Source organism: Centroberyx affinis, unplaced genomic scaffold (genome assembly GCF_046629955.1).
Source record: "Centroberyx affinis isolate AG114_WGS23_722 - 3 ecotype Tasmania unplaced genomic scaffold, CSIRO-AGI_Caff_v1 ptg003914l_1, whole genome shotgun sequence".
NCBI classification, from domain to species: domain Eukaryota; kingdom Metazoa; phylum Chordata; class Actinopteri; order Beryciformes; family Berycidae; genus Centroberyx; species Centroberyx affinis.
In genome coordinates, this window is record NW_027281748.1 from 41,228 (window position 1) to 64,241 (window position 23,014).

The following is a 23,014-nucleotide window of genomic DNA, read 5'->3' on the forward strand; positions in this document are numbered from 1 at the left end:
CCCACCCATCTGGCACGCCAAGCAGGTTAAAATAAACATGATGTATTATTTGGAAACTGTCTCTGACGGTCTGTCTGACACACTGTGTGGGATTGCTGCTCGTTCCTTGAAGCACTAAGGATGTATTGAAATGTTCTGCATACAGTTTGAGCGTGGAGTTTCCCTTCAGGTTTGTAGATTGGTGAGGTGGAGCGACTTCTGAAAAAAATCTACTAAACCTGATTCAGCTTAATTTCCGGCTGCAGCTTGTACAGCAGATACGGATATTTTTGAGCTTCTGTTTTCTCAAAAGCAATGAAATCACCCTTATTGTACCCTTTATTTTTGTTTACCAGCATTTTGAATCATTAACTTTGGTGCAAGGGCCCCTTTACTGTTGTTTTATTTAGTTTATATTATAACTTTGGGGCTTTTTTTATTTGTTATTGGACATTTTGAGTAGACACACTAACAAATCTGCACTTTATGGACTTTTCTGGGAGGAGGGGTTACAATGGCCTAGGTGTTTCTTTTAAAGTGTCCGTTGTACAATAATAAGACTGCCATAAAAACTGAATAAAGAGATTTTTGTTTAGTTGAACAGTTCGCTCCTCTTGTGTTTTTCTTTTTCTCCAAATGTGCTATTTCTGGTCAGAGAGGAAGAGGTAGAGGGAGAAAATAGATGAAGAAAGAGAGAAAGACGGGGTGGAGGAGACAGACGGTGATTTATACGTACATACATCATCGTGTCACGCTGGTTGAAAGAGGATATGAGCTCATTTGACTGCAGAGGGACGCTGACACATGAAGAAGACGGATCAGATTGTCCATTTAGTTCACACGAAGCTTGAATGAAAGAGCGGCCATATTTCCCATTCAAATCCATATTCAGAAATGCTGATTTTGGCCGTTACAAGTCGAAAGTGCTGCCATGTAATGTGCGATAGTGTTATGGTCGCAAAAGGACCATTTGTGTGAAGATGCTTTCCAGCTTTCTGAGTTTCGTTCACAGATATCATGTTGTTTTCTGTGTGTACTTGTGGAAGAAATTAAGTTTTCAAAAATATGATATACATTAAGCTTTAATCATTTATATGCAAGTATATTCATACATGAGACAAACATGTGAAAAGCAGTGTTGCAGAGTGAAAGATCCTGGTTCACTAGCTGCAGTATGTAATCAGAATAAAAGTTTCTGACATGCGCAAAATACCGAATCTAATGGGACTCTGGCATGGGCTTCGTCAGATGGCCTCTAGAGGGCGTCTTTGACTGCGAGATGTAGTGTTTTGTGCCCATACAGAGGCACAAAATCAAAAGTTGGTCAATGTATAGAAATTGATCTAAATCGATCTCTGATGCGTGTCATGTCTGTCATGTGGAGATGCACACACAGCAGACCAGCAGCATTTAACTCAATCCACAGAGTCTCCGCAGTGTGTGACAAACAATAGTGAAAGTTAACATTCCACAATTTGCTCCAAACTCTCTTGTGTTAGTAACGGGATTTGCCGTAATTCGTCTTCTGCTGCCCTACAAACTTTAACGGTAGGTAACGTTATTACCTTGTGTACGTTAGTGGAATTAGGTAGCCTCATTTAACCGTGTCGCAGTGCTTCAGTGCATAGAATTGAACACACACGCCGTGGGTCTGTACAGGTTCTGTTTTATCACAACATACATCTCCAAAATGTCAGCAACAGACATTTTTTTTTGCACCCGCAATGATTCAAATTCTCCTGGGAAAAAATTAAACGTCATTGACGCCACTTACGTCAAATCGGTGAGCGTGCGCAGAAAGAGTTTAGATATTCCAACCAAAGAAAGTGATCAGAATGAGTGTTTACATGACAAAATTTGATCCCTAAAACGGATTATAAAAGGGTTATACCACTAATTTCAAACAGAATGAAATTTCATTCATAATGGGCCGGTTTATTCTGATTGGGCTACTATTCTGATTATTAGTGGAATGTACATGTAAGGCTCCATGTAAACGCAGCTTTTGCGATGCCCCCTAACAGCCACTAGAGGAAGATAGGCTGAGTGAGTGAGTGAGTGAATGAGTGAATGAATGAATGAATGAATGAACATGTCAGTGAGTTACTTTCTGCGTTCATGAGGTGCTTTGCATCCAAAAGCAAGCAGTAAAAACATCCAGGCTCCATGTGCAACAGGCAGGAACACAGATAGATACAAGCTGAACAGTCAGGAAGTAAGTGAAGTGACCACAAGCACGGTCCGCGGGGAAACAGGCAGTCAAAACAGGCTGCGTGCCACCAGCCATGGAAATCCACCTGTACAGAAAAGATGAGAAATATATTTTGGCTGCCATTTGCATTGAAAGGTGGAAAATCAACACTAGACACCTGCTCATTTGTTTTTTATCCATCTTATGTGCTGTTGTGTGTGTGTGTGTGTGTGTGCGCGTGTGTGTGTGTGTAATTGGGGGGGGGTGATGGGGTTATAGATAGCAAGTAAGCATAAGTTAACTAAACAGTGTGAGAGACGCCGGAGGAGAAAGAAGACAAGCACTAAAAGAGGTAAGGAGGAGGGGAGTTTAGTTTATTCTCAAATTAAAAAGATAGAAGTAGAAATAGAAGGACGGCAATTATAAAGTCATATTGAGCAGGTGAGGTAAAAAACAACAACAACAAAAAAAAAAAAACTAAAGGCTTAAAGCAAAACCTCACCTGAAACATAATACAACAAAAACTAGAGAGAGACAGTGGGACAGAGGGAGGGTGGTGTATTTTTAAAAGAGAAGGTTCTTACATTGAAAACAAACTTTTAATATTTTACAATATAATTATGGAAATACATGATACGTACGATATTCAATACGTGCAGTATTAAATATCACACATGCCATGTGGCATTTTTTTGTAAAGCAAATCATATGTAAAACTTGTCTACAATTAATTCAGAGTTGGCAGATGATGTCCTAATATGATCCTGCAGTTTTAGCACCAATACACTGTAAAAAAAACACTCTGAATTGACTTTTAGGTTGCAAGATTTTACCATTTGACAGCCAATACAGATATTTTTGTATATGAGCCGCTAATAGCTGATACGTAGCTGATTTTATGCCGATACTCAATGTCTTTGGAATTTACCATTTTCATGCCCAAAAAATGACAAGTGTTCAGGTGCTTGCTAACACACCCACGGTGGATTTTGGTGAAAAAGGACAAAGGACTAGCAGAGTTATAAAAGTTGAAATTCTATTGAAAGAAGTCTTGCTTAGTGGATCATATGTATGCCGAATTAAAGAATGAACCCCAAAGATTTGGAAAAGGTTTTACGTTCTGTTCTACAAGGTATTTATATTTGCCGATAAGCAAGGCAACATCAAACTGCCGGCAGGGAGCTGGATGTAGTGTTTCCCCCATACAAGAGTGAAAAGGAGAAGAGCATGCTGTCTTTCTGCCAGCGACCAGAGAGCCTGAGAACTGAGCAAAGGCAGCAGGGATGATGGTTTCGCCACAGTGTTGATGACTTTTGATGTGCACAAAGTCTCTTTTACTACCAAAAATAAGAGCAACAACAAGAAAGAACTAGAAACTTTATACAAGGAAAAAATATTTTTGAGTGATATTTGAGGAGGTAAAGATAGATTTCACCTTGTCATTTAGGTATTTAAAAACCATGTCATCATTTGGCCACAGCTTTTCTCACCATGCACAGTTTTGACTCACCTTTTTTATCTTTTTGCGCTTCCTCTCTGGGAGGTCAGATGCAGTTAAAGTAACCTATGACCTTTATCAACATCTATTACCTGTCCCCCTGAGCTACAGTGGCCTGTAACTGACACAAACAGTAAAGTTGCATTTTCACCATGGAGCTGAGTAAGCAACGCAATTAGAGCAGAGACCCAAACTTCTAGCAAAGAGGTAATGTATCACGATACAGACAACGGGTTGGACAGTGACTTTTGAAAGCCAGAATTTCTCAGCACTTGGCCAAATAATTGTTCAGTCATTGCTATTAATCAACAACCCTATCAACCCACGGAAGATATTTTGTGCTCCGGGGCAGTAGAAATCCTACTTATCTGCCCCTTTCATCATCACTGAGACCTAAACCACCAATGACAAAACTAAAAGTCTGACAAATCACTTTCTTTTGGCTTTTCAGGATTTGTTTCAGAGTGACACCATGTCTCAGGTGCTCAGCAACAACTCGACAATCATGAATTCCACCTCCAGCAAAACTTTATCAAGCATGATCGAAGACGTCATCATTCGGTGTCAAGGCAACTCTGTGGCTCCAGCCTGGACAATAGCTGAGATAGTCATCCTGATCATAGGATCGGTAGCTAATGCTGTACTGCTTTGGCTGTTTCTGAAGGAACGGAAATCTCTGTCAGCCTCCAAGGTAGGTATGGTTCAAGATTAGGAGGGAATACACATTAATTAAAGAACTCATATGCATTATCCCCATGATCTAGGGCACAACAGGTAGCTTCAGCTAAGTAATCTGATCCAAAGACACATTCCAACCCGTTCTCATCCCCAACTCGTCCTATATTGACTCTTTGTCAAATCCCTTGGTGTCACTATACCGACGCGAAAGGTGCCCTTTCGCATCTGTATAGGACGCACCGGGTGTTCCATAGACTCCATGGTAAAACCTCTCGCACCAGTATTGGACGTCTACAACTTTCTCTCCTAGACCACCGAATACGTCTGGCGTACATTTTCTGCTCAAATAAGGGATTCCGGTTTGCTGCATTTCTTTGCTTGAGCTCTTTGGTGCTAATATTGATTTTTTTTTTTAAAACTGGTTAGTTGTAGATCAATTTCTAGGCCAAATGGGAAAAAAAATAGCTTGCATTTTATCATTTGATGTCACCTGCTAGATAAATAAATACATTTGGCTCATAACCTATATAACAAGTTATTTCAGTGGCATCTCATTAAACTGCATAAAAGATAGCACTTTATAACAACTGTATTGTTACCTCTACTTTACAATAAGCAAAATTTAAATAGAAGAACGCAGCCGGGAGTTCTAAACCGTTTCTAAACGTTGCATAATCTGTTTCGTCATTGAACATACCTCTTTCTGCCCGTGAAACATAGCTGATGAAATTGCGGCAAAATAGCACCAACAAAAGTATATTTTTGTAATTTTTTTTAATTATATCCTCTTATAACATCAGCCTTTTCAGATTGTATTACATCTTTGTAAAATTGAGCAGTTTGCCTTTTCACAAAACTACAGTTTATAGCGAGGCCAAGGGATTTGACAAAGAGTCAACATAGGACGAGTTGGGGATGAGAATGGGTTGCACATTCTGGCTGTGTTGAGAATTCCCATAATACACAGCTAGCCATATTTATAAGTTGCCACGCCTGACAAGTATCCAACTTGGATAGAAACGTTGTCACCATTAAAAGTGTATGCATGGAGTTCTGAGTGCACGGACTCTATTTCTAATTCACTGAGGTTAACTGCAATAAATCTTTGCAAAAATCTCAATCGCATGTACGTATTTCACAATTTTGTGCCAACGTCCAACTATCAAGGAATCACACTGCTTAGCCTCCCTGGGAAAGCCTATGCCAAGTTAATGGAAAAGAGACTCTGAATCTGAGGTTCGACTGATTGTCAAACCTCAGATTCAGGAAAAACAACGTGGATTCTTGGAGAGTGGACCAGTTTCTCCCCCTCACAGATAATCAAGGGATCATGGGAGGTTACTAATCGTGTCTACATGTGCTTTGTAAATTTGGGAAAAGGCCTACGACTGTGTTCACCAAGGTATTTTGTGATAGATCCTCATGGCTGCAAGCCATTCGGTCCCCTAAGCACTCGCAGTAAGAGCTGTGCTTGCATTCTTGACATTAAGCTCGTTCAAGGTGGGCATCGGAGTCCGACAAGGATGGGCCTTGTCCCCTCTCTTATTTGTTATGTTCATGGACAGGATATTAAGGTCCAGTGAAGGTCTGGAGCGTGTCTGGTTTGGTGGCATCTCTGCTGTTTGCAGATGATGTTGTCCTTCTGGCTTCATTAGACTGTGATCTCCAGTGTGCACTGGAGCAGTTTACAGCTGAGTGTGACATGGTTAGCATGAGGATCAGCACCTCCAAGTCTGAGGCCATGGTTCTCTCCTAGAAAAAGCTGGCTTTCCCCATCCAGGTGCAGGGGGTGTAACTGCCCCAAGTGGAGGAGTTTAGGTATCACGGGTCTTATTCAGGAGAGAAGGTAAAGAGGATCGTATGATTGACCGCTGCTTAGGTAAAGTGCCTGCAGTGATATAGGCGTTGTACTGGACCATGGTGGTGAAGAGAGAGCTGAGCCAGCATGTTCTTTGCAACTCTCATGCGAAGTCACAAGATTTGGGTAGTGAGCGGAAGAATGAGATCACAGGTACAAGTGAGCCTTGAAATTAGGTTTCTCGACTGGCCTCACTCTTCACATCAGGCTGAGGAGCTCAGCAACCAGGCAGGACCAGGGAGTCGATCTGCTGCGAGAGCAGAAGAGCTGGAGGAAGTTGTCAGGGAAGAGGATGTCTGGGCTGTTCTGCTTTCCCTGTTTCCACTGCGACTCTGGCCGGATAAGTGGCTAGAAAATGGATGGATGGTTGGATGGCATTGCAAAAATCCTAAACTAAAACACAGGCATCCTATAACACAGTATTCGCTACCTTGTTGTAATTCCTCTCTCTTTTATTCAGTTTTTATCATTTTATATGTGCAAATAAACCTAAACTTTTGTGTCCCAGGTCTTAGGGTTGAACCTGGTTGTGATGAACCTCCTATACCTGCTCCTGGCGCCTGTCAGTGTGTATTCAAAGGCCCGCAGTCACGCACTACTTACTAAATATGGTAAGGTCAGAGCTTGGTCACTAAGCTAATCAGTCCAACAGTTCAAATTCTCAGCTACACCTTGCTGCTGATAAGTAGGCTTTTTAGGTACAATGAATTTAATAACATATACCTGTTAAAGTTTTCTCCAACATACACAGCTCAGAGTTTGCAGGGATTTCATCAGATTCTACTTGAGATTGATGACATCCCCAGGAAAAATTTGAGGTGTTTCATTCCAAAAAGTTATACGTCCATTTTGGAAAAGTTGCTATTAGAAATTCATCAGTCAATGTTTTAAAAAGGCAGATAATTCTATCCACAACATCCACAACTTTTTTGTAAGCAGATGTCATGAGAACTCCTAATTTTAACTGAAACCCATAATGTGTTTTACTTTTATGCCAAAAACACTGGAAAAGAAGGTACCAGTTTGCTCAAATGGTTGACATCTCATTTTGGAATGAAACTCTTCATTTTAAACCAAAGAGATCAGGATAGGATACCTAGCACATTTTCTTATATTTCTTTAGCTCTTTGTTACTCTCTTGCATTAGAAGCTTATGATATGTCCTAATTCCTGTGCGTAAAGGTTGTTATGAGATCTCAAAGAGCCTTCAAACTCTGCAAAAGCCGAGGGGAAACCCTATAACCAACCATTCACCAAACATTTCAGCCAACAACATACAGACGATCCTCACATCTCAACTGAGCATGGCAAGTGATGCCATCAGCATGTTAAACCTGATTGGCTCTCCCCTGCTGCTGACCTGCATGTGTGTTGAGCGCTTCGTGGCGGTGGTGAGACCCGTGCTGTATCTACGATTGAGGAGGTGGGAGTACCGGATGGCTGTTTCTGCTGTTGTGTGGCCGCTCACCTTGCTCTGCTGTCTGTTAACAGGTAAGTGTTGGGTGAATGTTTAAAGTATAGAAGCTACAAATCTCCCAGCAACCACAGCTGGCTTGTCGTCATCATGGAGGTCCATTGGAGAATTGGGTGTGCACGAATAATGGCAAACTACATAACAACCAGGCTAGAAAAATAGAAAAAGACTGTGGCGGTGTGGGTAAGTATTGTAAATGAAAGCAAAAAAGTTGCATCCGTTCAAAATTATTTGAATGGAAGATAAAGAAGTTGCATCTCTTCAAAGGGTGTTATATCTGAAAGATTACAACGTCCATTTTGGATTCTCCATGTTCATTCACAACATTTAAATCGATTAATTTATCTGCATTGTTGCTTTAATCATTTTAACTACAGACCTACAGTAGCTATATTTTGTTGGTAAAGCTTTTCGCTAACACTTTAGCATTCACTATATGTAATGATAGTAGGCTCCATGCTAACACTTTAGCAAACACTATGTTGAGTGATAGTAGCTCCATGCTAACACTTTAGCATTCACTATATAGTAGGCTCCATGCTAACACATTCAAGTGATATTAGGCTCCATGCTAACACTTTAGCATACACTATGTTGAGTGATAGTAAGCAGCTAGCGTTATCTCAAAAGTGAGAAAATAATAACTTTTAGCAGCTCTAAAGCTAAATGCTAAGTAATTTTAAATGATATGTGGCCAAGTCTGGCAGTTTTGCATAGGAGATTGGTAGAAGTTGCATGAAATGTGATATAAAAATAAACTGTTTTGAATTAGCAGGGACTGCTATAGGAAGTGAAGGTGGTGGGTGATGGGAGACTGCGTGCAGCTAAAAATCACTGAACAGCAGATGAATATGTGGTTGCTCACCAGAAAGTCATCTTTCCTATAAAACATTTCTGTTTTTGAGGGTAGAGTCATCTGCTTGAAACACTGACTGAACAGTTTTCATTCTTCCCTGAATCCCTTCATCTCTTCTCCTTTCCAGCTTTCTCCGGTCTGGCTTACGTTCTGCTGCCCGTCTCCATCATCCTCTCCTGCCTCTTCCAGCTCATGCTCGGCAGCCTTGGGGGTGTGGTCTGGTCACTATGGCGGCAAAGCCCCGCCCACACACACAATGACCACGCCCCCTCCCGCTCCCATGCTTCTCCTGTTGCACCCGTGAAGAGGCGGGCGGTGGGGAATGTGTTGGCGGTGGTGCTGCCGGCGGTGGTGTCCTACCTGCCCGTCGTCCTCCTGATTCCCATAGTCTTTCTCATACCGAATGATCACAGCCAGTGTAATTTGCTTGAATGGTCAGTATACTTCCCCAAATTTGGCCTGCTCATAGGACCGATGTTCTACCTGGCCAAGGCCAGACAGATGCTGTGCTTTAGTGGGGGAGGGAAGGGCACTACTGCGTAAAGTTAGAGAGAGAGAGAGAGCGAGACAGAGAGATTTTTTAAAGTTATTTTTAGGCATTTTGACCTATATTAGACGTTTCAATGTAGAGAGAGAGGAAAAATTTGGAGGTGACGTGCAACGAAGCCCCTGGGCCAGATTCGAACCCAGGATGTCGCAGTCACACAGTACACGCCTTAGACCAGTGGTTCTCAACCTGGGGGTTGAGACCCCCCAGGCAGTCGTGGGATGATTTATGTGATAAGGAGAAAACGTTTCTACTATACAAATTCATTATCATGTCTATTTTTTCCAGATTTTTCTCAAATTTTCATTTTCATTTTTTATTAATCAAATGAAACAACCTGAAAAGGGAAAATCATTCTTTGGTTGAACTGGGGTCGCGAGTAGGTATCGCTTCATTTTAAGGGGTCATGGGCCAAAAAGGTTGAGATTATACAATATTGTTGCTGAATTGTAATATAAACACCAAAATCAATAAACAGTGAATGTGTGACTTGTTTGAACTTCTTGTAAGCTGCTTATATCATAAACAATCGTCAAACAGGCAAATTAAAATTGAAAATTTGAGAGAGTGGCAGAGGGAGAAACAGATAGAAATTAGTTGTTATTATTGTTTGAGCTCAGCAATGAAGAAAAGCGTTCAGTCACTGGCTGAAGGTAACTGAGGGGAATTAAAACAACATGTAGATGTATCACTGTAATAAAAAGGACAATACACTGAAAGTACAAAATATTAGGAACCTCTTCCTGATATCGAATTGCACAATCCACATCTCAGTTGTCTCAAAGCATCCAACTCCTTCTGTAACTCGTCTGCTTTTCTTTATCTCCATCTCCTCCTTTGTATAGATATAATAAGGGAAATCAATAAGGGATAAAGGTTTTTACCTAGACTCACCTCATCAGTGGACTTTATGAAAAAGAGCAAGTCTCTCTAATAATTTTGTACATTCAGTGAAATTTTCCAGCATTAGTAAGTGTTGTTTGGACTCATATAAACACTGGCTGTGTTGATTTTAACACTTTCAGACTTAAATTAATACTGACAATTCTATTCATGTTAAAAAAAAAAAAAATTAGATACAGGTATAGAAATGACTTTGACAATGACAAATGTTTTGTTCTGATACCCACCACTTGAAAAAACATGACACCTGCTCAGACAAAATGAATTATTTAAATGAATTATGGTACTTTTCAATGAACTCATTGGTTGGCAAAATGACACTTCTATATTTTAGAGATTTGAATTATAGATGTGCAAATACTACAGCTACATGTATCTGGGCAATTACTTCATCAATCTGTCTCTTTTTGAAAGTGTCCAATTTTAAATGAAAATAAAGTTTATGTAATTTTCAGCTTGGATGACTTTGAAAGCACAAGAATGAAAAAGAAAGAAGCTAAAATTTAAATTGTCTTTTATGTGTTTTAGCAAGACTGCCATTCTACAACAGAATGTACCATCTAGTGGTCAGATGAGTAATTGTTTCCCCCTTGGTTCAGCTCAGGTGATGTCCAGCTCTTCTGTCATCAAGACTGCAGATAGAATAACAAATTTAGACATAAAGACAGGTTTTTTAAAAAAGTAATTCACTCTATATTTGAAAAAAACGTTTTACTTTCAAAGACTTCAACTTTCATTCCTTGTTACAGCAGATACAGCGAGGACAATTTGCACATAGAAACATCAGATATTTTGTCTTTCGATTACAGGGCGAGTTCAGGATACTGTGTCCATTTCAAATGGCATCGATGGCAACAATAAATATTGGCCAATACGGTCCTACAGTTACGCTCATAAAGCCAAAGAAAGCTGATTTACAACTGAACTTTCTCATAAACAATGTGTGTTCGAGGCAGCACAATCACATTACATTTTCAAGATCGAGGAACAGTGATATAACCAGAGTTTACAGAGAGAGAGAGTGTGTTAAAGGTGAAATTCATCCTTTTACATTGAACATCGTCAGTCTGTGATCGATGCCTTCCAGGAGTTATTCTGTGATGAAGTGTTGTAATTAATTTTTTTTGTTGAACCTACTTTTCCCTCAATCTGCCTCGTCTACTTCTACTTCAGTTAGAGATTTCCTACAATCCTACAATATCAATATCTCAAAGTGACGCGACATCGTCTACGTTTGGCCAGTTATCCACGGAAATAAGAAAAATACACCACCAAACAACAAAATGGACCCAGAAATGCCAATAGCTGTCTCTTTTTAAGTGTTTTTGGGTGGATTTTTCCTTTACAAAAGTGGCTGTCAGTGGTAATGAGAGATATTTAGAAACGTAACGAAAGACGGTGACGTTGTCGCCTCTTCCTCCCTGACGAAACAAAGAAAACGCCTAATTTCTGTGCCAGATTACATTAAAGGAGGTAAGGGGAGGGATCAGAGAAGAGGCGAAAATGTTACAGTCTTTCCTTTTGCTGTCACTCCTCCAACATGGCTGCGCGTCCCTCGTCACCACTGGTAAACAGTTTCCCAACAGTCCATGGCAGGGCGTTGTTTCATGGAAAAATACAAAAAAACAACAACACTTCCATATTTTCCCAGGAGTTCAGTGTAGATTTCATTCACAGAACCGTCTGGAGTACAGTAAGTAAGGATGTGATATGTGAACACGCAGTATAGGCATACTAGGGCTCAGTCCTTTAGTGCACATTCAATATGAAAACAGACGAGATTCCACACTTTTCAAGCTTTATGGACAAATACTCAATGATTAAAAAACAGAATTAAAAAATGGAACAATCAAACCATGTTAAGAAAGACATGGAAGTCATCACCGGGTACCTAAGCTTTAGCAAAATGTCAAGGAGTCTGAAGTTTCTCTAGCAGCACGGCGCGTGGCGGGAGACCAACTCCCTTCCAATAGACAGCCGTTGGGCGCTCGCAGGGCGGCGGCGGCGATGGGCGAGATCGTTCTTCTAACGGAAAGCCTGGTTCTGGAAAACAGCGCTGGAAGTGTCCTGGAGGAAGACACCGAACCCCCACCGGCGGAAAGATAAAGTTCTCCTTCGGGGGGAATCGACCCGGTTATCACATAACCCGAAACATTTCCTATTAACTTAAACCTCTTTGACTTCCTTGAATACGACGCGGCCTTTGGTACAGTCCAGCGGGTTCCACTGTGCCAGGCTAGATCAGCCGATCGCGGAGTAAAACGACCGAACGCCCAAGAAGTCCTCGGCAAGAAAACGGCATTGAGAGCGTGCGAGGCGGGCCGAGAGAGTCTGTGCGTCCTCTAAAAAGGCCAGTGTATGTCCTCGAAGTCCACCGTCTGACCCATGTTGGCGTCCGTCTCCAGCAGGCTCATGATGACGGCCATGGCCGCCTCGTCGCTGCTGAAGTTGCTCAGGCCGGGCACCATGTTGTCCAGGTCCAGCTGGGACGCCTCGCCTGCGCCGGCCACAGCAAAACAAAACAAGACAAGAGTTAACAAACATCCACCTGCAGAGACTCTGACTGTTAGACATCATCAGTCTGTGATGGTCAAGACACTCCAGGAGTTACTTTGTGATGAAGTGTTGTCATTTACTGTTTTTTGGTGAACCCACTTTCCCTCAACCTGCCTCGTCTACTTCTACTGCAGTTAGTCATTTCCTACGTTTCCCAGAATGCCTTATGGTCAGTGGTGGAAGAAGTACTCAGATCTTTTACTTAAGTAAAAGTAGAAATACCACAGTATAAAAATACTCTGTTACAAGTAAAAGTCCTGCATTCAAAATGTTACTTAAGTAAAAGTACAAAAGTATTTGCATCAAAATGTACTGAAAGCAACAAAAGTAAAAGTACTCATTATGCAGAATGACCCATTTCAGAATAATACAGTATATATTATATTATTGAATTATAATTATTGATGCATTAATGTGTAAGCATCACTTTAATGTTGCAGCTGGAAAAGGTGGGGCTGATTTCCACTACTTTATATACTGCTGGGTAGCTTACAGTAATCTATAATAATACATCACAGTTTATTAGTTGATTATATTTTGTGTTAATAATCTGAATCTGCAAAGTAACTAGTAACTTAAGTTATCAAATAAAGGTAGTGGAGTAAAAAGTACAATATTTCCCTCTGAAATGTAGTGGAGTAGAAGTATAAAGTAGCATAAAATGGTAATACTCAAGTAAAGTACAAGTACCTCAAAATTGTACTTAAGTACAGTATTCGAGTAAATGTACTGAGTTACTTTCCACCTTTGCTTATGGTACGTTCAGACGTTCAGGAAGTCATTAATTTCCACTGGAAGCCCGCAACACGAAGCTACACACTAGACTATTTTCCGCGATATCAAATATCGGCTATTAAAAGCCTATAAATGTTTATGTAATTTAGAAACAATCATCATCACATCGCATCACATCATACACATTATCACACTCTAATGATGCAGTGAAGCGTGAACCAATCAGAGTAGAGGGACGGTAAGGTAAGGCATTTACTTTATTATTTACTTGATTAATTATTTCAGTTAACAAGAATGATTATTTGCCAAATGAAATAAAAACGAGACAATTGCAAAGCTATGACAGTTTGACATTTAGTTGGCCGTTTTGTAGCTTTTGTTGCTCGAAGTCTGAACGAATCATTAAGTGGCGTCAACTTGTTGCTTTCAGTCACTGGAGGGCAGATGAACAGCTTTAAAGTGCGATCATTCAGCTGTGGGTTTTTCCAGGTGGAGAGAGCGATAGCATTAGCATAGTAAGAGCAAGAGAGTGAGAGTTTTTCCAGTTGAGAAGAAGTGAGAGTGGAGAGTTACTCAAATTTCACAAAAGCCAAAATGTAAAAACCCATCATGTCTTATAGCCACACTGCATTCTGGTCTCTCTCCTGCTCCTGTGGTTGGAGAAACTGGTCTCTCTCCTCTTCTACGATGGATCTCTCCCTGTATGATTGTTGAACGTCTCTCGGTGCAAAATGGCGGCTCTAGAAAGAAGCCCTCGCTCTTTGATTCTGAGGGACTGACACCAAAACCTGACGTTTACCGCTGAGGTTTTACATCCTGAAACATTTTCTCAAACTCCATTGTAGCTGCTGGAAACATCTGGAGGTGACGTCACCTCGTCTACGATTGCTAAAAAGACTCAGCGACAGACAGACAGAGACAGATGTCAGTACCTGGGTTCTCAGGTGTTGCATTGCTAGCGGCGGCTGCTGTTCTGGAGTCAGACTGGGACTCTGAACTGCCTGCTGTCTCGTCCCTGCTGGAGACCTGAAACCAGTCACATTAACAGTTTACCAAGACGCTCCGCAGGCTGCTGTGCCTGTCTGCCCTCTGTGTTACTGGATCATTTAACACAGGGAACCACAAGGACAAACTTCATTATAGGAGTAGCCGTTGTACACGGCAAAAAAAATGTTGTCAAGTGATTTTAACTTGTTTCCAGGTCTATCAAGCTTATTTCATGATATCTTTAGTCCAATTATCTCACTGCACCGGCAGATAATCTTGCTGGTTGCAATAAATTTCACTTGATTCATGCCAATATGACTTCTATCAAGAAATCATCATAAAACAATGAAGAAACAAGAAACTTTCTCCAAGACAATTTCACTTTTACCAAGTAAATGTCCTGAAGCAAGTTACATTCTCCTGAAAATATTTCTAATTTGTTGAAACCGGTAAAATTATCTGCCAGTGCAGTGAGATGATTTCACAAAAAAAAATCCTAAAATAAGCTTGATAAGACTGGAGACAAGAGAAAATAACTTGACAAGTTTGTCAGTTTTTGCAGTGTAGAAGTCTTCCTGGTAACCCTTTAAATTACAGGCCATTGATACGTAATAATACGTAGTAATGACTGGAAATAACTAAGTGATATCCAAGTAAAATAGATGTAATAACTCTTTATAGCATTACTGAGTAACATACAAGTAAAAAAAGCTGGGTTTTTTTACCAGACTGGGCCCGTTCAGTTTCTGTTTTTTTCTGTTATTATTTGTGTAGAGATGAGGTGTGTTTATGTGAATATTCTACATAATCAGTATTGGTATGTCTTTTCTAAAATATATAATCTGTTATTGTATGTATTCTGCAGTATAAGCAAATGAAAACCTTATGTAAAAACAGCTTGTTGACAGGTGTTGTGACGTCCTGTACTGACTGTCCCTCCTCTCTCTGAAGATAAATCAATAGACAACAGACAGTGTGTTTCTTCCTATCAGATATTCAGATATATCACATATATAACTAGTTATTGCATCTATTTTACTTGGATATTACTTCTTTATTTCCGGTCATTACTGCATATTAATGACCTGTAATTTAAAGGTTTACCGTCTTCTTTCATGCATTTATCCAGAGTTAGTACACACTTTTCTTTCTTGAACATTGTACAACACAGCCAAATTAGTGTATTGTAACACAAAACTCAACTAGTTACCATACTATTCCTTGTCATTTCCAACAGCTGAAAAGAAGCAAAACTTAAATTTTTCCAAGCAATTCCTCTTAGGTACAGATCCAAAATTCAGTCTCCTACATCTGCAGCTTTGTGTAAAATGCTCACAAAATGATGGTTCTTATTTGTTGTAGTTATCACTGTGGTCATACACATGGCTTACAAGTCATTTGCCTCTGACTTTTACTCTTTTATCCTGTCAAAAGTGAATGAGGACAGTGTGTGTGTGTGACTCACGGTCCTGCTGGTCTGTGGGGAAACCAGTGGAGATTTGTCCTGCGCCGGGCCGAACGGACTGGCAGCTCCGCTCGACGGAGACGAATTCAGTCTGCCAGAACACAGGCGAGGACAGAATTAAACACATTTTCAACAAAATAAATCAAATATTACTTTTTGTCTATTTTATCCATTTCTATTTAATATGAGTATTAGAATTATCGGTTACGGATGTTTTTATAACCCCCAGTTACTCTTTTCTTCTGCTGCAACAACCCAATTTCCCCACTAACCCTTAACCTATTTCTCCATGGGGTTTATTAAAATTTCATCTAATCTAATCTAAAACACGGAGTAAAGCAGCACTCCTTGTTTAGTTTGATCATTATTTATTTATCCGTTGCACAATTCTCAGTAAGTTCTCTCGTTGTAATTTCTTGTTGTGTTATCTCTAATGCTCTATATATCCTGTATCCTCCTCTCTGCTGCTGCAACGACCCAGTTACCCCACACAGGTCATTAATGCTGCAGAACAGTTTCGTATTTCACTCTTAAGTTCTGATTTGTCACTTCTTGTACGGAGAAGATTTCACTCCAGTGATCATACAGGACGCCAGAATTTAATTTGTGTAAATACGAATGAATCTATAGCATCTCAGTTAGTGGGGATGGGACGCTCTTCTCTGTTCCAGCTCCACTTTGTGATTTAGGATGATAAGACGGATGCATGTTTACATAAAAATCTGTCCCAGTGCAGCTTTAAAGTTTCATCTAATTGAATCTAAAGTCCCGCTGCCCCACTGTATCGTTTAGTGCAGCACAGACACACACAAAAACGCACCTATAGGAGTCGATGAGCTCATTTGCGATCTGGGTCCCTATGCTGCCTGCATAGATCATTGTGCCCACGCCACTGGAGAGGCCGGGAATTATGGGTAGGATCCGCTTTGTGTCTTCTGTGGAGGGAGAGGGAGGAGAACGACGACGGTAACGTCAGAGAAGGCAACTTCCAAACACAAAAGAACAAAATGTCTAAATATTTATTTCTTCTTACCCTGAAGAGCTTTCGAGCTGCCAGGCTCCTCATCCTCTTTTGTGTGACTGGGCCCCCTGTTTGTCAAATAGAGGATTTACAATATACAGTATTTTAATAATAATAATAATACATTTTATTTGTATAGCACTTTTCAAGATACTCAAAGACACTTTACATGACACTTTACATATATACGTCAATTTAATAGCAAGTCCTCATTTAAATACCATTTAAGAATGCATTACTTAAGCAGCTGATCAACAGTCCAGTGTTGGTCATGTATAGCGTCTTGTTCTGTTCCCTGGTGATGGCCCCTGAGACTAATTCTGAGACTAATTCTGAGACTAATTCATGAGACTAATTCTGAGACTAATTCCTGAGACTAATTCATGAGACTAATTCATGAGACTAATTCATGAGAGTAATTCTGAGACTAACTCATGAGACTAATTCATGAGACTAATTCTGAGACTAATTCATGAGGCTAATTCTGAGACTAATTCATGAGACTAATTCTGAGACTAATTCATGAGACTAATTCTGAGACTAATTCATGAGACTAATTCTGAGACTAATTCTGAGACTAATTCATGAGACTAATTCATGAGACTAATTCTGAGACTAATTCTGAGACTAATTCATGAGACTAATTCTGAGACTAATTCATGAGACTAATTCTGAGACTAATTCATGAGACTAATTCTGAGACTAATTCATGAGACTAATTCTGAGACGAATTCTGAGACTAATTCATGAGACTAATTCTGAGACTAATTCATGAGACTAATTCATGAGACTAATTCTGAGACTAATTCATGAGACTAATTCATGAGACTAATTCTGAGACTAATTCATGAGACTAATTCATGAGACTAATTCATGAGACTAATTCTGAGACTAATTCTGAGACTAATTCATGAGACTAATTCTGAGACTAATTCATGAGACTAATTCTGAGACTAATTCATGAGACTAATTCTGAGACTAATTCATGAGACTAATTCTGAGACTAATTCTGAGACTAATTCTGAGACTAATTCTGAGACTAATTCGTCCTTACCCCACCTTCTACTCATTGGGTAAGCAGAGTCAGAAATGAATGTACATCAGAATAAATGTTTGAGAAAATTTGAATGACCACTTTCTTAACGTAACACAAATGTGATGTTGTATATGTATATGATGAATATGATGTACTGGATTCGGACCCCAGGAAGACTAGCTGGTGCCATGGGCATCAGCTAATGGGAATCCTTTTAAATAAATAAATAAATGAAATAGTATGGGCATAAATAAAAACAGTGTACAAATACGTAGCAAGTAAAAAACTACTAAAACCAACTATGTAAAACTATATAGAAACAAACAAATTTAAGAATAGGTCAATTAAGCGAGGCACAAAAAAAACAAAACTGAAAACTAAAAAAAAGGTGTTACCTCTGTTCTACAGTAACACAATGTGTATATGGAATGGGATCAACATCAAAAATAGCAAAAATTTAGGCAAGTGGATCCAAAACAGATCCAAAGAATTCAAAATTGTCAGTTTCTAAAAGATGAGTAGGTCAGTTGCGGCTCTCCACCTGCTCATGATATCATGTCGGAGGAGTTGTGAGACAGACAAGCGAGATGTGATCGCACCTTCGTAAATGAATCAATACTTACGAGATAACTCTGTTTAAAGACACGATAAACTCAACTTCTTTGGTCCATGGATTTGTGAAACTAAACCACTGACTTTGGAGTGAAACGTAGGAGCCGTATTTTGTTTTGAACTTGTAGCAGTTTGTCTCGATCTTCTCTTTGCTTCGAAGAACTGCCAAAAGATTAGACACCAGTATCATCACAAAGCACAGGGAAACGGTTTCACTCCAAAAAAAGTTATATATACATTTTGCTGCCACATGGTCAGTGGTCACTATTGCAAAAATACAGATGGATGCACCTTCATGATGGTCGCCATTTTGTGAGAAAAGGATAAGTTTGGTGATTTTGATCCTCTATATAATGAGTCTCTTCATACATGCAGTTGTTGGACCCACAGACAGTATTGTCTCCAGTCAGCTGTCAGTTGAAGCAGCGAGCTCCAATGCCTCTTGCTGCAACAATGAGTCCAAAAAAGCCGTTTGAGCGACCGCCGTGTTTCTCTCCACGGCCCGGAAAGCGGCGGCACCGACCGTTTCCACTCAGCGGATCGTCTTCTACCGAACTCTACTGTTTACAATCTGACCTGACCGTCCAGAACTAGATCACTCCGCCAGGAACCGCCTTTCACCCCCACAGCGGTCTGTGCTGCCAACCCGGTCTCACGGCAGTTTGTGAAATAGTCACGAAATTTAATCTATTGATTCGTGTACATGGACACGATTTTTCCTTTTTTTTTCGTGACACTCAGCACGACTTTCAAACTAATGTATTTCAATTGGAAGTATCTTTCCTGCCTGCAACACTTTTTTTTTTTCTCTCAGTCGGGACTCGGGAAGTAGTGTGACATTGAAATAAAACGGTGGCCAGTCAGGGTGTTGTGGTCGGGGGGGCGGATGGGTGTATACGTTTGCCTTTGATGCCGACGACCGGGGTTCGAAGTGTTCAAAGTACATTTCAACCTTCAGCCACATTGAAATTTTTAACGAACGTTTTTCTTATTTGACCATGACCAAACCATTTCTCTAACCTTAACCAAGTTGTTTTAGTTGCCTAACCATAACCGTAACACAGGTAGTTTTATTTGCCAAAACTTACGTTTTCAAATTTGTGGTGGAGGAACGTAATTCAGGTCGTGGTGGAGGCACGTTTTTTAGGTCGTGTTCATTTCACGAAAAAAAAATGGCAAAATCGTGTCTATGTACACGAATCAATACATTACATTTTCGTGACTATTTCACAAACTGCCGTGACACTGTGTTGGTGCTGCAGCAGAGAAAAATAGTTCTGTGATTTCCTGATTAGTGAAAGCTGCTTAACGGAGGAACTGAGTCTGTTTCCTCTCGACTCTCCTGTGGAGACACAAACGGCTTTTCTGGAGATGTTTTGACAAACAGTTTGGACTCATTGTTGCAGCAAGAGGCAGCGGAGCTCGCTGCTTCAACTGACAGCTGACTGGAGACAATACTGTCTGTGGGTCCAACAGCTACAGGGATGAAGAGACTCGTTACATATAGGAACAAAATCACTTGAACTTCTCCTTTAAGATAAGCAGTAACTTCAAAAGTATTGCAAAATTTGTTTAACCTCAATAACAGTGATCATTTCCTAAGCGTAAGAGTTCTGAGTTCTAGCTTGAAAAGATAAATAATGAGTAAACTAAAACACCTATCAACTTGATTTTACAAGCTGCAATTGGAGAATGGCTCCAGTTTAAGCTCAAGAGAGATGCATTAGTGACTGACAGCTTGTGAGTGGAGAGACTGCGGCTTTGCTCCATCACCTTGCCTGTGTTTTTCTGCCAGGTGCTGCAGGTCGTCCTGGTGGAAATACTCGTAACACGAAGTGCCGAGAACCTCCTGCGGCAAATAACCGATGACTGTCGTGGCTCTGGGGGACAGAGAGGACAGACAAAGACAAGGGAGTCTGGTTATTCTCGTTCTCTCTCTCTCTCTTTCTCTCTCTCTCTCTCTCACTGTCTCTCTCTCTCTCTCTCTTTCTCTCTCTCTCTCTCTCTCTCTCTCTCTCTCTTTCTCTCTCTCTCTCTCTCACTGTCTCTCTCTCTCTCTCTCTTTCTCTCTCTCTCTCTCTCTCTCTCTTTCTCTCTCTCTTTCTCTCACTGTCTCTCTCTCTCTCTTTCTCTCTCTCTCACTGTCTCTCTCTCTCTCTGTCTTTCTCTTCGTCTCTCTCTGTCTCTCTCTGTCTCTCTCTTTCTCTCTCTCACTGTCTCTCTCTCTCTCTTTCTCTCTCTCTCACTGTCTCTCTTTCTCTTTGTCTCTCTCTCTGTCTCTCTCTTTCTCTCTCTTTCTCTCTCTCACTGTCTCTCTCTCTCTCTTTCTCTCTCTCTCTCTTTCTCTCTCTCTCACTGTCTCTCTCTCTTTCTCTTTGTCTCTCTCTCTGTCTCTCTCTTTCTCTCTCTCTGTCTCTCTCTCTCTCCCATTGTGTCTCTCTCTCTTTGTCTCTCTCTCTCTCTCTCTCTCTCTCATCTCACTGTCTCTCTCTCTCTCTCTCTCCTCCACAATCCTCTTTCTGAGGATTGTGACCATCAAACTGTATTCATGAAATGTGAAAATGAAATGGAAATGAAATACGACAAAGCGATGAACATCTCCACAGGTAAAACATTCATCAGTCACACTTATGGAAATTTGATAAAATTACGCACTATACTTGAAATTGCTTCCCAAAAAATGAGAAGAGGTTTTCATGTGATGCCATCGAGATGCACGGCTCCTTTTGAGAAACAATGGCAAAGACAGACAGAATTATGTATCTCAGCAGTGAATAGTACTGCTAAACTCACAGCTGGACTCTCAAGAGGCATTTTCACCCACAAAATCCCTCTGCCATTTTTTTCTCAAGGGAACGGTGTGTGTTAAGAAATGACAAATCCATGATTTCATGACTGGTGACAGCGAGGTGCAAGCCGACTCGTGCAGATGGGCGGTAGTTAGAAGCGGGGAAACTCACTGTTGGTCAACAAAAGTGAACTTGCCGTCGAGCGTACAGCGGGTGACAAATTCGGTGGGCTTGACGTTGACCTCTTTGGGAGGCGGGTGGGACAGGTGGGGGTGGAGGCGGCACACCGTCACCAGGCAGGTCAGGTGGGAGCTCTCCTTCTCAGAGTCGCTCTCCGAGTCCAGCTGGCTGGTCGGCCAACTCCGCATGTATCCAGTGCAGTGAAGAGTACAGTATCTGTAGGTGTCTGTGGGCAGAGGGGCAACGGGGCAGAGGGGCAGAGGGGCAGAGGGGCAGAGGTTACATGTCTGCTGTGAGCTGTGGAGGCTTCGCTGCTGTGGCACAAGTCTCCTAGCAACAGCTGGCACCATCATACCTGTAGATCCATTCAGTAACGTTCTCAGTAAAAGTGAATAGTGTGATAAGGTGGATTTGTTTCCAAATGTAGGTTACTGTGACACAGTAAACTGTCTTGTCTTGTCTCTACTCCAAAACAGTGATTCTCAACTTTTTTCATATCAAGGACTCCTAATTTAGTCCACATTAGAGCCAAAGACCCCAATTTGATGAAGTTTTGTCTCTCGGACCCAAATCTGAGAATATTTTTATTGTCAGATATGATTCTGTCCAGAATTCCATGACTGTCTGTATTGTAGGTAGAGAGATAACAGAGAAGCTATGATCAGAACAGTCATTCTTCTACATTCTCTAATTGTGTTAACTTCTTGTAAATTAAATAATGGTGAAGTTTAACAATTCATCAATTTGCTGGGGACCCCCTGGAACCCCCTCAAGGACCCCTGGTAGTCCCCGGACCGCACGTTGAGAACCACTGCTCCAAAAGAGTTATAGCTTGAGAAGAGTCAGCTCCGTTAACCTGAACAAACTGTTAAAATTCAATTATGTTGGAGTTATATTTAAAGTCATTGCATTTTCAAAACCTCATCCTCTTTTCCAGGCAGTTTCAGACCAACTCCAGGAAACGCATCACAGCTGGACTCGGTCCTGATTGGCTCCTTCCACTAAAGAATGACTGAAATCCATCCAATCAGGCCAGGAAAGCCTCTACTCAGCAGGTTTACCTCAATTGAATTAACCTTCAATTTCATTCAGTCTAACTAATTCAATTCAACTTTTAACTAAACTGCATTTAATTTGCAAATCAGCATGAAGAGCATTATTCTGATCTATAGTATATGGAATAGAATCAGTACAGGACCTTTAAACAGTTTAAAACAGTGGTTCTCAAGGTGGGGTCCGGGGGCCACCAGGGGTCCTTGAGGGGGTTCCAGGGGGTCCCCAGCAAATTGATGAATTGTTAAACTTCACCATTATTTAATTTACAAGAAGTTAACACAATTGGAGAATGTAGGAGAATGACTGTTTTGATCATAGTTTCTCTGTTATCTCTCTACCTACAATACAGATAGTCATGGAGTTCTGGACAAAATCATATCTGACAATAAAAATATTCTCAGATTTGGGTCTGAGAGACAAAATCTCATCAAATGGGGGTCCATGGCTCTAATGTGGACTAAATTAGGGGTGCATGATATGAAAAAGGTTGAGAATCACTGGTTTAAAAGTCACTGGTTGACTTGTGGCTGCAGTAGCGGAGGTTTGCCACAGAGGGGCGCCACACCTCCTGCTTTTGTCTCCACGGTCGGCAT

At 40.8% G+C, this 23,014-nt stretch overlaps 2 protein-coding genes across 2 annotated transcripts in view; one reads left to right on the forward strand and one right to left on the reverse strand.

The window, feature by feature from the left end:
* Positions 1 to 2,492: 2,492 nt before the first annotated feature.
* Positions 2,493 to 9,550, forward strand: LOC139663089 (P2Y purinoceptor 1-like). The gene is made up of 5 exons (XM_071541626.1): positions 2,493 to 2,522; positions 4,120 to 4,359; positions 6,713 to 6,815; positions 7,471 to 7,695; positions 8,662 to 9,550. The coding sequence occupies exons 2-5, from the start codon at positions 4,141 to 4,143 to the stop codon at positions 9,075 to 9,077; spliced, it is 963 nt and encodes a 320-aa protein (XP_071397727.1). The 5' UTR covers positions 2,493 to 2,522; positions 4,120 to 4,140; the 3' UTR covers positions 9,078 to 9,550.
* Positions 9,551 to 10,677: 1,127 nt separating this feature from the next.
* LOC139663087 (basic helix-loop-helix ARNT-like protein 2) overlaps positions 10,678 to 23,014 on the reverse strand; it is a 34,565-nt gene continuing 22,228 nt past the window's right edge. The window contains exons 10-17 of the mRNA XM_071541624.1: positions 21,357 to 21,591; positions 20,170 to 20,276; positions 18,408 to 18,558; positions 16,761 to 16,816; positions 16,548 to 16,662; positions 15,728 to 15,818; positions 14,208 to 14,301; positions 10,678 to 12,481 (exon numbers count right to left, since the gene is read on the reverse strand). Coding sequence (XP_071397725.1) covers positions 12,327 to 12,481; positions 14,208 to 14,301; positions 15,728 to 15,818; positions 16,548 to 16,662; positions 16,761 to 16,816; positions 18,408 to 18,558; positions 20,170 to 20,276; positions 21,357 to 21,591 — 1,004 coding nt within the window. The 3' untranslated portion in view covers positions 10,678 to 12,326. The remainder of the gene's footprint in view (positions 12,482 to 14,207; positions 14,302 to 15,727; positions 15,819 to 16,547; positions 16,663 to 16,760; positions 16,817 to 18,407; positions 18,559 to 20,169; positions 20,277 to 21,356; positions 21,592 to 23,014) is intronic.